At 41.5% G+C, this 15018-nt stretch overlaps 1 protein-coding gene across 13 annotated transcripts in view; it reads right to left on the reverse strand.

The window, feature by feature from the left end:
• The window catches only part of Meis2 (Meis homeobox 2), a 200061-nt gene that overhangs the window by 5620 nt on the left and 179423 nt on the right, over positions 1 to 15018 (reverse strand). For all 13 annotated transcript variants that reach the window (XM_013121107.3, XM_013121111.3, XM_013121105.3 and 10 more), the window contains one exon: positions 84 to 142. In XM_013121107.3, coding sequence (XP_012976561.1) covers positions 84 to 142 — 59 coding nt within the window. The remainder of the gene's footprint in view (positions 1 to 83; positions 143 to 15018) is intronic.

Raw genomic sequence — 15018 nt, forward strand, 5'->3', positions numbered from 1 at the left:
GGTGATGAGACAGAGTCTTGAAGGAGAACTCAAGGAGGAACAGTGCCCATGGGATGTGGATACAGATACATATTAGAACTTGCCTGCTCGATTTGACTGGTCAATCATGGGCTGTACTATTCTTCTTCTGGCATTGATGAACCTGAAACAGAAGAAAGAAGTCGGGTTACCAAGCTCATTCTGAATGTTGGATGAACAGCTTTTGGGAGCACTGGGAAGGACACATTGGAGTCCAATATCTACTGCAAACTACCAACTTAGTTGACAGGCAACTTTGTCCATCAGTATGCAGAAACAGCTGACTGGATGGTCTCTCCCTTGTCATCTGGGAGCCAAAGCCAACTTGCTACTAATTTTCAGAGAGGGACAAGACTTCTCCAGGAGAAAGCATCTCCTTTCTGCTTGTGTGCTTGCTTTTGGAACAAGAAGGAACCAGGTTGCAGCTCACGGGGCTGGAAGATTTTGCCCCTGTCCCTGGACTCCCAGTCCCATCCCAGGGAGATTTCAGCTTCCCTTGCAGCTGGCTGTAAATGAAGCCCAGGCTCTGGCACTCGGCTTTCACAAGGTATTGTTAGGTCAGCAAAGCCATCAATTAGGCTGTCTGAAGTTTTATCACCAACACAGCAGTAATAAGTGCTGGCCCAAAGACTTCTGGTCTTGGGGCAACTCCTGCAGCTTAAGCCTGTAAAGTTAGGGGTCACTCAGAGGTCAGTGCCAGCTGGGGGCAGCCTTTGCAGCCAAAGCAAGGAACACCCAGGGCAGTGGATAAGCTAACTGCCAACCATAAACTCAGCCACCTTTCAACCCACTCGAAAGGCAGCCTCAGGTCCACATGGTTGATATTAGGGCCCGGGAAACGTTTTCAAATCAGGCGGTTGCTGATTCCCAGGAATGCAAGGAGCAGCGGTTATTTTGTCTAAGAAGCCTGGATCTAATTTTGTTGAAAATCCAAAAATAAGTGCCTACTTCATGTTACTTTAATGTTTAATAATGCCCATCAAATATTCATGTACAAACAGAGTAAGACAATAAGAAATCTCCTTTATTTCTCCAAATTTAATAAAAACAAAACAATTTTCTACCATTTGCGAGTTACCCTTGTCCCCGTGCTTTTAATGACGGTATTCCCCCACATGTATGAGCTTCTGGGAAAGATTCATTGGCCTTGCATTAGGCTAGGGAGGGGTGGGTGGTAGGGAGCATACAGCTAGCTGGTCCTTCAAAATGTTTTCTATTGATAACATTTGTTTTTCAACATCTCTACTCTCAAATCCTAAGCATATGGGGGACTTAATGATTAATGCATCCACATGGTGCTCCAGGCAGGACCTGAAAGTTCATTCTCTGAAGAATTCTCAAGTATTGACAGTTAAGTCCCTTGGAGTTGGACAGTGAACACGCATTACCTCCTGTGAGTCCTCTAGGAAGAATACAGTCAGGTTGATGAATAATAGCCAGGGGAAAGCTAAAGGAGGCCTTTGCAATATGCTGTTTGCAAAATAGTGAACTTCTTTAGTACTTAAGAAAGGATGTCTCAGTTGTCAAAAATGTTCTACCCTTTGGCTTTGGGGAAGGGAAGTCCAGGCTAATGTGAGTACAGAGAGCTGTCCCGTGAAATGTTGCTGATCAGATCACAAAGACTTCCGGAAACAGCACTCCCATCAGTTAAAAGAATTTATCTGAGACCTAGAAGGATCTCTTCTTATTTCTCCCTCTAGGGCTCTTCTCACAGGTTCAGTAAAGACCAAGAGATGCCCAGAGCAGGCTCCTTTGGTCTGTCTTGATGTTTCTGGTAGAAAGGGGCAGTTGATCCTTGCATGAGCGGCCAATCCTGTTGTGTTGCCGGGTGTTGTTTGGTTTTTGTTTTCTCTTGTAGGTTAACCTTTTAGGTGAAACAAATTGCTGCCCCCTCTTTTTTACTCCTCTGTTATTTACATCCGGGGGTTGTTACCTTATTTATGCTTTTCCCTTCCACTCACTCACTCACTCACTCACTCACTCACTCACTCACTCACTGGGCTGCAGGGCTGCAAGGCACCATGGTTCTTAGTTCTCAGCAGGAGAACTTCACACTGTCTTCAAACAAATAATTACTGGGAAGGTTAGAGGTTCACTCAAAGGTCATTTCTTTGGCTACTCATCAGAATGTTTACATTAGTAAAACTGGGGGTCCTCTCAAAAAGGTTGTTCAATGGGGGTGACCCAGCAATACAGAACATTTAGAAAAAGCATTCTGTGTGCTAGCAGGCCTTTACAGAAGCGCCGAACTTGGCAATGTCACTCCAGCATCACATTTTCAGCTAGTTTCCATGGTGTGGACTGCACGTTCACTAGCAGTTATGGCAATGGCCTTTCTTTGCTCATTGCTCCTAGGAAGGCTTGAAAGAAAGAAGCCCCTGCAGGTTTTCATGGGGGAGGGGAGCTTTCACTGAGGGTCATAGAGACTTTACTTTCTCACAAGGGCTCTATGCAGCCTCTGTGAAGTTTCATTCTCAATGTTTTTGGTCCCCAGTACTGTTTCATAATTCCAATGCATTCTTTCAAATCATACAGGATTTGGAAAACATATGGGCCCCTGTTTTCGCTGTTGTTGTTGTTTTTATTTCCCAGAAATCTCTGAACATAAAACTCCTGCCAATTGTCAACTGCCCTAATCTCAGGATAGTTTATTAACTCCATAGATGTTATTAAAATTGATGATGTATTCACTTTAAGAAAAAAATGTGATCTTAAAAATTAAAATGACAACTCTTTCCCTCATGTTGATGACCCACCTTTTAGAAAATATTCTCACAAACACAAAATGGAGCCATTTAATTCAGAGATGAAAAAAAAATCAAATGAAGAATGATTTCTTATTTTGTTAATTCCCAGTGTGAACTTCCATATACGGTATTATTCTAAATGATTTGGCATAATTCTTTGTACTTCCTCTGATTACATTTTAAGATGACCTTTCCTTTATGCAGATAATAAACATAATATAAAGCTTTGATTCTACTCAAATTCTGAAGCACGTAAGTTGAAAAATGAACTCATCTTCAATCATTCAAGGCCAGACCTCCATTCATATGGAAAAATGTGACTTCCTGGTTCAAAGACAAAAGATTTGTCTTTAAAAGGCTCAAAAGGTTTCTTGGATATTAAATGGGCCTCACAAAATAACATTTTGATGAGTTAAGTGTAAATGAATCAGACACATATGGATTAAGTTATCCCTGCATTTCACACGGGTTTAAAAAATAAGGGGAAAAGAGGGTCTTGGCAAAAAGCATTTTGGACTTTGCCAAACCCAAAACATTTGAAAAATTGCTGAAGACATCCAACTAACCAAAATGCAGCAAGCTGCACCCAATTTTAATGAAAACCCCCACAAGTTATTTCCAATCCAAAAACTGTTAGGTTTTTTCATCTGTATCTGATATTTAAAAAGAAAGGAAGAAAAAAGAAAGAAAGAAAGAGAGAAAGGAAACAACAACCACATCCCCCCCAACTTACTATGTTTTAACGTCATCTTAGAAAGGTTTTGAAATTGCAGACATACAATATACTTCTTTATTAGTACAAACAATTTAACCCTGCTATAAAGTCACCTTAGATATTAAACAGTTTTTTAAAACTGTATTTTTTAGAACTTGTGTGGGAAATGGGATAATAAATCTAGTGCCTTCTCCAGATTTCCCTTAGAAAAAAAATTTCATTAGCCTCATTGTGACTTTTTTAAGGGCTACAGATAATTGAATTAGTGACTCCCTAGGGGGTGAGTACCCCAAAGTACACTAGTTCTATTGATTTGTATTGAGCACAAAGTTAGTGCCTAGGCTCACACAAAAGCTTCGAAGACAGTCTCCTGAGACTATTTGCATCTCTAAATTTTACTTAAATAGAAAATGCATTAGTATGTGTAATCCTTCAAACTTATATACCAAGACTCTTAGCTTAAAATAACTTAATTATAGAAATAAATTTAGTGACTTCCTAAGAATCCAGAGTTTTTTCTAAGTCAACTTAGACAGAAAAACAACAATAGCAACAAAAACCTCAGTAGATTCAAAGGAATGTACTCTAAACAGCAAAACAAAAAACAGAAAACAAAAAACACTGACGCCCACCTGACTCTTGTTGGAGAGGTCTTCTGGAGACCACCAGTCACCTCAGGAAAATCCAAATATTGGAGCTTTTATGTGCTCATCCCGCCCCCCCCCCCCCCCGCACCTGAAATCTGACTACTGCATTTTCTTGTAAGGAGTTTTCACTCCAAAGCCATGGCTCAGGCTGATGGGAGTAGACTCAGGTGTCATTCTGGATTGTTGCTTGGTCCCCCCTCCCCTTTTTAAATGGCTGATAAATCCCTTCTTTCTGGTTCACTAACTTTTTGCCACACCTAGTAACGCACTCCTTCAGGCAGCATTCCTTTTGTTAGAAAGCACAGGCCTCTCTCCCTGCCCTTGCTTGAAAAGCAGCCAGCTGGAACACTCTGAGGATGGCTGGATTTGAAGCTCTCGCTTGGATTGGTGTTGTCAAGGAAGAGGCTTGAACTGCTGACAAGGGATCAGATCAATTTGGAAAAGGTGTGGTTGGGAGCTTGGTGACAGGCATCCAGTGAAAACAGGAAAAGCTCTGCTCTCCTTAGCCGGAGGCCTTGCATACTCGAAGGTTCCTGCCTCAACCTTGGAAAATCAACCACTTTATTTTTTTCTTAATATGGAAAAACAAAAGCAAAACAAAACAAACAAGTTTTATTCTGTGTCCCGGTCTCTGGTTGAATTAGTGAGTTAGGCAGGTTTAGTGCTACTGAACAAGAACTTGGATTGGAGAATGCCTGACACACACTGTTCAGACATGGAATCTTTTCCCAAAGACAACTTTGAGCACAGTGAGGTAAATGAATGAGATTCATACATGACTTGGGGACACATTCACAGATCATAACTAATGTGCCTGAGCTACAGCATAATTATAATTGGATAGAATATTAGATTTGCCCACACCTGTAAAAACATGTGAAATAAATACCCACACACTTACAATATGAAAACAAGATGTTACTGTGGAAGCATGAACACTCTGTAGCCTTATGAATTCGCCTTGAGTGGAGAGACTGTTCCTGCTGACACCAAAGGCCCAGGGTAAAGTCATCAAGTGGGCAACAGTTCTTTTCCACAGCTCTCTACTGTGGGCATCCAGCACTATTTAGTGCTCCCCTAAAGTTTCAAACACCCACATAGTTTATTCACTAAAATACTCAACTTGTGTGTGCACATGTGTGTGTGTGTGTGTGTCAGGGTGTGTGTTTGTGTGCGTGTGTGTGTGCGTGTGTGTGTGTGTCGGGGTGTGTGTGTGTGTGTGATTTTAGATACCAGTGAAACATCTGTCTGCAGGTGGGGTTGCAGAGTGGGCTCATTCTCTTAGTGACTTTCCCTGGACCAGCAGCTTCCAGGCCACCTCCAGAGAATTAGAGGTACAGAAGCATCATGGTGTACCATCTAGTACTAATGTTCCAGATCTGCACTTGAGAAGTTCTCTGAGTGAGCTCTGTACAATTATGTTGGTTGAAGCCTTGCAGTAAGAGCCATGGGACATCTTAGTGCTCTGCCTAAGAATGGAAAGTTGTAAAGTTCAAGTTTTCATTGTGATTCTCGTGGCCACAAACATTGCATGCACTATCCTCCTTAAGTACCTCAAATCTAGAGTCTTGTGATTACTTGCCTTGGGTAACCAACAACGTATAATAATTTTATTCACTTTACTCCATCTGTGTCTGTTAAAGTAAAAGCTGGGACAGTGAAATGTTTGTGGGAATTGTCAACACAAAGTCTTTCAGGACCAGAGAGGATGGTGCACTCCTCTTTCTCTTCTACTCTTTTTGAATTTCAATAATACGGATGATTCATCTTTACTAAAAGAATTGTTAAAGGTAAGGAGAAAACTGGGCATTGGGCATCTTATCTAACTGAGATTTATATGGACAATTGTAGTTTTTATTTAATAAAAGTATCTGAGAAATTTCCCTTTCCACTGGGAATTATCTTTTATTTCTTTCTGAATGCTGAGCAACAACCAACACAATTCCATTAGTATACTCACACCCACTGGGGCCTAGCACAACATCCGGGCAGGTCCCGACTTTGCAACACTGTCCCTCGTACAGCCAGAATAGCTACTGGGCTATTCACATGTGACTATTTATCATGTATTATAAAAGTGATCTTTCAGAGCTACTTGAAAGCCAGGGACGAGAAAACACTCAAACTTCCTTAGCTATTCATATCTAGAATCTATCCTCTTAAAGATAAAACACTAAGTCAATAGACATAAGCTATAGCATATTACTCCATCCTGTACATGATTTATTGCAGATGGAAATCAACGAGAAACCGAATTACTTTGAACGTTTTACTACTACATTAAAATTCCAGATTTGGATACCTGCACACCTTAGAGTGATTCTGAAAACCACTTTCTGTAGACATGGAACATAGATCTGTAACTTCATTCAACTCCACTAGCCTACAAGGAAACAGTGATCATTTTCAACATGACCAGTTCCCAGCTCCGGGGCCATCTATCTGACTGGGTTTGGAAACCTATGCAATCTCATTTGGTAAATAGTCACCCTCATTCATAGCCAACTCCCATTGTGCTCCAAATGTGCTAATTCACACTAAGACCTAATCCTGACAAATCCTGTAGTTTTTAAAATAGTTTTGGCTTTCATGTTTACCTTTGACTGAGTGTTATCTTAAGTTCTTCTTCTCAATGAAAGTCACCTAAGAATTAACTGGCCCAAAATGCACCATGCTAAGAACCATGCTGCTTAGCAATTACGTATTGGAGATGTTGGAAGAGGTCAAGGTGCACTCGTGTGTCCTGTGCTATGACTAGGTCTCTGATTAGCTTGTCATCTGCTCAGAAGAAGATGTAGGCTGATTCTCTCATACAGTGTAGCAGGCCAGCTGTTAGCTGCCTGTCAAGCCCTCAAGTGGACAAGAAGTCCAGGAGCAAAAATGTCATTCCTTTGATCTGGCAAGGAGCAGCTGCTGATTTATAGAGTGGGACTTTGTTCTTCCGTTCTATTTTACTTTCTTTCCTAAGGCAGAACCACAAAATCCAGGAGAAAAAAAAGTGCTGTTCCCAGCAACATCAACAAGCCCTGACAACTACAACAGGGTTTTCTTGGCCCTAACAAAGCTCTCAGGCATCTCCTTTGACGCTTACCTTTCCCCCTCTCCCTCCCTCCCCCTCCACCATTTTTTTTGCAAGCGGTAGTTATTGTTTAATTCAGCTTCTGTAAATGGAATGGACTGTGGCCAGTAAGCCTGGGGCATAAACACACCTGTATGAAAGAAGCCTTATTGCAGCAACCCTCTACAAGCAAGCTCACATGAACCACATGTTCCCCAGTTCAGAAAGAACACGCCACTTTTCCTGACAGCAAATTTTACCCTAAGTGAGTTTCTATTTGGTGTCACCAAATGTGTGATGACCACATTTGAACCTTCTCCTCTCCGATGGTATTACACTGTTTCAATCAAGAAGAAGAAGAAAAAAAAGGATTCGCTTTTTTCCATCTGAGAGCAAACAGATCCATCAAAAATGTTTATCCACTGTCTATAATATCAATCATTGAAAGCTGACTTAATGTCCAGAAAGACTTTAGCAAATGCAATATCCAAGATGCCTAATGGTGATTTCATTACTACTGATTTATAATGACATGAGTTTCCCCGAGTAACCTATAACCGAAAAAAAAAAACAAAACAAAATCTACATAAGGCATGTGCATTTTCTTGCTGAGCACTGAACTGGCTGCAAATGTTGGATTTTGTTTTCAACAGCAATCCTCTCCAGCTGGAAGTACCCATCAACTGAGTGGGACATGGAATGGCAGCATTGGGAAGTCACCATGACCTTGTCAGTTGTGTGACAGTGAGAAGCCAGCAGCCCTCTGGGTACCCACATGTTTGTGGGTGTGCGTGTGCATGCACACTGCACCTGCACACGTGCGCGGCAATAAACTTTGCCAGGGATGAATTCGTTAACACCTCGATAGATTTTTCTGTGCTGCTCCAGAGGAAGGTGAAAGCAAATACAGAGAGAGGTTTAGTTTTGTTAACTCTAGGCTATTTCTACCTATTCCTTCAAAGGTGGGAGGGGCTGTTGCTAACATGGAGAGGAGAAAGGGCTTGTTTGCATTCAGTCAGATCCTGTTCTAGTGCCCTCTTTCTCCCTCCTTTCTTGCGGTCAGAGGGAATGGGATTTATTTAGCTTGATTCCTGGCTTTCTCCTTTGGCTAATCAAAATGTACTGAGCACCAGCTCTCTCCTCCATGTTCATTCTTATTCGGCAGCTGTGTCCTCTATGGGTGTGCGTGTCCCAGTAATTGGCTTTGTGGGTGGGGAGCTGAAAAAGGGCCTTAACTGTACTTGCTCATCTCTTTTCAACCCTGAAACCATTATTGGGAATAATTTCAAGGGTCATAAAAATCTGTACATGTGTCACCATTGATAAGCCGTCCACATTTTGCAGTTGTCCCAAACCAAATTTAATGACATATGGACGACGTATGTAAATATATCCAAACATTTGAAAATGCAAATCATGCCTTTTGAGATTTCCATTCTTCATACACATATAAACAAACTGAAAAAAGTCACCATTTGAAAACACACAAGTCATTATAAATAAACAGCCTATATCCAGTCACCTAGTGCAACGAAACCAACTCAAGACACGAAGAGAGGCTGGTCACCAGGAATGGCAATGCACAAACACCTGTCATGCAAGTACTGGAGAAGCAGAAGCAGGAGGATAGCAAATTCAAAACTAGACTGAGCTACATAGTGAGTTCAGGGCTAGCGAGGGGCAGCGGAGCAAGGGGACAACTACAGGTCTGGAGGTATAGAACACTTGCAGGGAGATGGGCTGGGAGATGCTCAGCGATTGAGAGCATCGACTGCTTTTCCAATTCCCAGCACTCACATGGAAACTCACAACTGTCTGTCACTCTTAAGATCTGACACTCTCCCACAGACATACATGCAGGCAAAACACAAATACACATAAAATAAAAATAAATGAATTATTTAAAAAAACTTGCAGAGTGATCACTTAGCTTAGCTTGCATGTGCAAGGCCTTGCTCTCTGGCACCAGAAAAAAAAAAGGTTAAGCAAATTCTTGGAAGGGAAAGAGCTGAATCAATTTGAAAGAGCATTTAAAAACAAAATCAAGCAAATGGAAGGGAGGAAAATGAAGAGCTGCTTGCCGGTACCAACTCCACCAGGGCTGACTTTGTTTGAGAAGTGGGGAGGGTGATTGAACCGAGATTGGCTGAGTTTCTTCTGCTTTTTGGGGGAACCTAGTGGCAGTTCACAGACAAGCTGCATGGGGTTCTTCTGAGAGAAATCGAATCTCTGAAATTCTTGAACAGGGAAGAGAGACAATGAAGCCACTTGATTGAGAAAGACCTTTCCAACCACAGGTAGAGAGAGGATGAATGGAACTGGATTGGAGAGAATGGAACAGCCATGGCTCAACAACCTTGGGAAATGCAGGGAGGAAGGGGGTGCACTTCAGTGAAAACCGGGAGTCTGACTCTTAGAATGACTTCGGCTTTGGGCTCGGCTGGGCAGAAGGTTGTACTAGGACAGTGAATCTGAGAATCCATGTTTACTATGTCACGGTGCACAGTTGATCAAAACTGGTCATTTGCTTTCCAAATTCCTACTTATTGTAGTAGAGTGAGGCGCACTGAGTCTCTAGGTGAGTTGGCAGTGGAACTCTAGAACTGAACAGTTAGGAGTTTACTCAGGACAAGGACAAAAGAAGTGTGAACCCTGAAACAAATGACTACTTCAAAACTGTCTCACCTCTTCATATTTATTAAACTAGGACTATTCAAGATCTCAAGCAGTAAGCTTAAAAAACTGTTTGCCTACCTCTGAAAACACTCTACCTTTTCATGTGCCTCAAGATTTTACAAAGTCCTCCATCTGATCCTGTTGGTCAGTCAACTGTAAGTAAAAGCCTACAGACAATGGCCATATTTCTAGCAAGTCTAGTTTTCTTACTTTGAGTTCTGAGATGATCTGTGTGAACAGATTTAAAAGCTGATGACAATCACATACATGCATATAAGTCACACTGTGCTATGACACAAGTTATATTGCCTTAAACTTAGCCTGAGTGATTCTAGCAATGGTATTTATCAGAGGTTTAAATGAAGTACACGCATGCGGCGCGCGCACACACACACACACACACACACACACACACACACTGTATTTTTAAGCAATTGCATAAGATAATCAAGGGCAGGTTTTCTCTAGGTGGTGACAAGTAATTTAGAAGAGAATTGATGGGACCGACTGTTACATTTAAAAGGGACTCCATTAAGTGTGATGGTGTCCAAATTGTGTCCTTCTCACAAACCATATTTTTCTTTTTAAATGGGCTTTTAAGGTGAAAGACACAGCACTTCAGCATACTCTAGGTGTGGAGACAAATGGTTCACAAGTCTCTATTCTTCAACTCAGGCCAAATCACCCCAGGACCTGTGATCTAAAGCCCTCGGAAGGAGGGTGCTATGCATGTGAATGTCCCCACCAGAGTTTTCATTTGCTTCAGGGGCTCCTTTTTCTGGAGCAGCAGGGGATGTTTCAGAAGACCAGATCGGCATGCCAGAAGCATTTGGAGGGACCAGGCTCTTATCCCCCTTTCCTTTCTCCTGCTGGCTTAAAAGAAAGGATTTTGCTGAGGACACATGGGAAAGGTGGCAACATTCTTGGGCCTTTTATCAACACCACTTCTTTCTTTAAATGGTAGCTTGGTCTCTTGTTTGGGAGGCTGAGATTTTAGCACTTTTAAAGGGAACCATAAGTGAGAAATCTCCCAGGTGTTAAACTTTAGAGTGGCTTCAACCCAAAATGGGTGTGCCCCCCTCCGACAAGAGTAAACCACAGAAAGTCAAGTGCTATTATGGAAAAGATCCATCAAATAAAGCATCATAAGTATGCATACACGTGACATTCTTCCTAGTTAGACTTAGTGACATCTAACCAGTTTATATCCTCATCTAAGCTGTCCACAGGGGTTAATGTCAAAGATTGAAAACAAACAAAAGAAAATTACTAGTTACTTTTTAGCAAACTCCATACAACCAAAAACAATCTTTAAAATATTACAAAACATCATTCTATCAAGAAGCAAAAACTTCTATTCACAGACATATGCCTTAATGCCTTTATATTCATGATGTTCAAACATCAAAGACTAATTTCTAAGTAAAACTTCTGGGTTGCCTTTTCTTTAGAACAAATGAAACCTCTTTTACTTGGATTGACAGCCAGGTAGCCTCCTGTGTCTTGGGCAGAGAGATGTTGCACAAAGCATTTCCAATGTGATGGTATCATTGCTCACAAATTTTTTAGCATCATCCCACAATCTTAAAAGACATAAAATATATCTTTATAAGCCACAAGTGACCTAGCAAGCCAGAGGTTATGCCGTGGCTACTTTACTCCTTAAATATTTTAGCTTTAAATGGTTAGTTAGTGGATTCGCTCCCTCAACTGCCATTTACAGAGGAATGAAGACATCAACCTTTGATTCCGAAGTTCCACATAAGGCTTTGGGTGCAAACAAGATGTACCACAGTTTGAGAGGATTTTTAGAGTCTATCCAGACACCACATCTCTTATTAAAATTCCCAGTGCAATCTAACTCAACTCTTGCAGATGAAAACAATGGCATTTGGATTGTCTCCATCTTCACAGGAATAGATGTAACATCACCATCTATTAAAGATGAAATCATTTAGTGCTGTAATTGTCTTAACTGTTGTAGATTTATGAATCCTGTTACATACAAATAATCCAAGGTTAATTCATAAATTAATACGCTAACTAGCTAGGGCCACACCATTCCTTCCATCTGGGCTGGTCTTCCTTTCAGAGCCATCTGGTCTAGGCAACATTCAAAATTCTTACCAGAGAACACCTCTTTGGGGTAACTTTGTTGCATAATCTGATTAAGAAGCATTTCCTGGGCTGGGGAGTTGGCTCCTTTGCCTGCCTCAGGGCAAGCTCAAAGACTGAAGTTTGGGTTTACAGGATCCATGTCAGAAAAAACAAAAACAAAAACTAGGCAAGGCTGTGATCCTCTATGTGCCTAGTGCTGGGAAGCAGAAACAGAAGGATCCTAGGGATTTGCTGAGTACCCAGTGTAGCCGCAGGTTCAGTAACAGACCCTGTCTCAAAACATGGTAGGTAGCAATAGAGGAAGATTCACAACCTCTGGCCTCTATATACAAGCAAATGCAAACACTGTACACACACACACACACACACACACACACACACACACACACACACACACGCGCGCGCACACACACACACACACACACACATACACGCGCGCGCGCGTGCGCGCGCGCGTCTTCAGTCATTAGCAAGCACGTTCCCTGAAGAATTTATTCAATACGGCAATCACAATTTACTTGTCTGGTTTTCACCTAGTTGATCTTACAGAGAGCATATTTTAGTTCTTTGCTATCGACACTGTCTGGACTATCCCCAATAAAATGTTTGGTGAATAAACAACTAAACGAGTAAATGAAAACAGGGCCCCTTCCCCTAGGAAATAATTTGGAATTGACAATAGAAGAACCATTAGGCAATCTCTTGTCATTTTTTTTTCCTTTGCAAGTGGTATAGCTCAATTCCTGATGAACGATGTGCCCTAGAGCTGTGCAAAGCTAAGATGGGACATAATTCTGGCTTCCTGGTTCTGCTCTAATGAATGTCACAGTGAGAAATAAGTGACGACCCTAACTCAGTACATGGTGTGACTCTACCTGGGCAGCAGACAGACCGGGAAGGACTTTTCTGGCACAAATGAAATCTCTTGCTCTGCCAGGCTCAGGCTCGCTCTGTCTGTGTGTGTGTGTGTGTGTGTGTGTGTGTGTGTGTGTGTGTGTGTGTTATGTATAGCAAGAGACAGAACTGGAGTGGAATGTCACCATTATGCTGGACTGCAATGGGGAGGGCAGATTGGACGCTGGGGCCCAGAAGGTATTGTGAGTGTATATTCTGGGGGTAAGGGGCAGGAAATAGGAATGGAGGAAGACTTGAGATGGAGAAAAGAAAGGATTTTTTTGCCGATTATATCCTTTTAAAGATTTCCTCCCAGATATATTTGAAGGAACACTGGTCTCTGTGACTATCTCTCAAAAATGAAGAGTCCCAGGTCAAGTTCTAGGGGATAACAGACACTAAGGTAACAAAAGGTAGGGATTTTTTCTGCTTCTGTTGTAAGCTACATCATGGCTCTTTGCAGATTGATTAAACACTCTAAAAGGGGCTGAGCATCATGAGTCCATTCCTAACAAGCTACTGGGATTTCAGGGGCTCTAGGATTCCAAGCTCCTGAAGCAAACCAAGGCATTCTAGTTTCTAGAGAAAATGGTACTTTGGAGCCATTCATCAATCAGAAAATAGGGTTTGCATCTTCCCCAACTCAGATCCAGATGTGCAGTCCCCTGTCGGGCCTTGTGCCCTCTTCTTTACTTCCCCCTCCAGTGGGATTGCAAGCCCTGAGGATCACAGTGAACCCCAGCAGACCGCACGAGCATGCTGCACCTCAGAACGTGCAAGGGTAATTTGAAAAATGAGGGGATGATTTTAGTTAAGGATATTTTCTCTATGTTTTCATTTCTTACTCACTTAAAATTTTAAGTTATCATTAGATATTTTGTTATGCCTGAATTTTTTATTTCAAAGTAACTATGAGAAATTAAAAAAACGATACCGTTAAGTATAAGATACACAGTATACGACTGTGAGATGCGTTAGGGGGTTAGCCTAAGGTTTGCCACCAAGCCTGATAACCTGAGATCTAACCTCAGAACCTACATGGTAGAAGAAGAGCTTTAATTTTCACATGTTTTTCTGACTTCACACATGCACCTCTCCTCATGAAGAATAACTGTAAAAAGTTAAAATGTTTAAAAGATTTATACACTATTATATACAATACATACATTATTATATAATATAAACACTATATATGTATTCCATAAATATATATATATACATATAAATGTATTTATTCTGAGACACTGCCTGCAATTTCATTAATCAGATTTGTGAATGGGCTGTGGTCAGCTGACTCCAGTATATATTGTATTGGGACATTCACTTGTGGGGCAGGTAGTAGGAGGCAGGGAACATGGTGGAGGGATGTGCTGTGCAGGAGAAAGGAAAAGAGAGAGTCAAGGAATGAGGATGGGCTGCTTTGGCTAATGTGCTTCAATGTACATCTAAGGTTCCCTGGCCCCCACCACCCTCCAATCAATTCCACTTTCTTGTTTACGGATCCTCCATGTACAAAATTAGCTTTTACTTATAACGGTGTTAAACACCACCTGCCTGCCCCCTGAACCCTGATATTCTGGGATGAGGTCAATGTGGTGAGGGACTCTGGTTCTATAGGCAATCCTGTCATTCAGGCTAACAGCAGTGATTCACTCACAGGAGGCAAAAATGACTCAATTGTTGGGCTTATTGACTCCAGGGAGCACGGCTACTCTATCATTACTGTGGAGTGCAAACACCCTGAGCTCTGTTTTGGTCCACTTAAAATTACTATTTGCCGTGAAGGATTGGCAAAGCAATTCTTAAAATGATGGGGGTGAAAGTCAGGCAAGCGCCATTCTGGGCTTTTCCTTCCGTTTAAGCAGAAGTAAGCATTCTAAGACTCTCCAAGCCTGACCCACTTGTTTAACCTCTTATTCACTTGGCTGTATTAACATATATTAAAGGGCCATATAAGCCCTAGGAGGGATAAAAACCTCATGACCAAATTATGGTTCCATTTTCATGGGTAACCTCTCCTTGGGTAGAAATTAAACCCCAATATAAATACATTTTAGGTCTATACAAAATTGAGGAGGAATGCAAAAACAAAAACAAAAAACAAAAACAAAAAACAAAAAAATCAAAAAACAAAAACAACAAATG

This window comes from Mesocricetus auratus, unplaced genomic scaffold, assembly GCF_017639785.1.
Source record: "Mesocricetus auratus isolate SY011 unplaced genomic scaffold, BCM_Maur_2.0 Super-Scaffold_100004, whole genome shotgun sequence".
Classification (NCBI taxonomy): domain Eukaryota; kingdom Metazoa; phylum Chordata; class Mammalia; order Rodentia; family Cricetidae; genus Mesocricetus; species Mesocricetus auratus.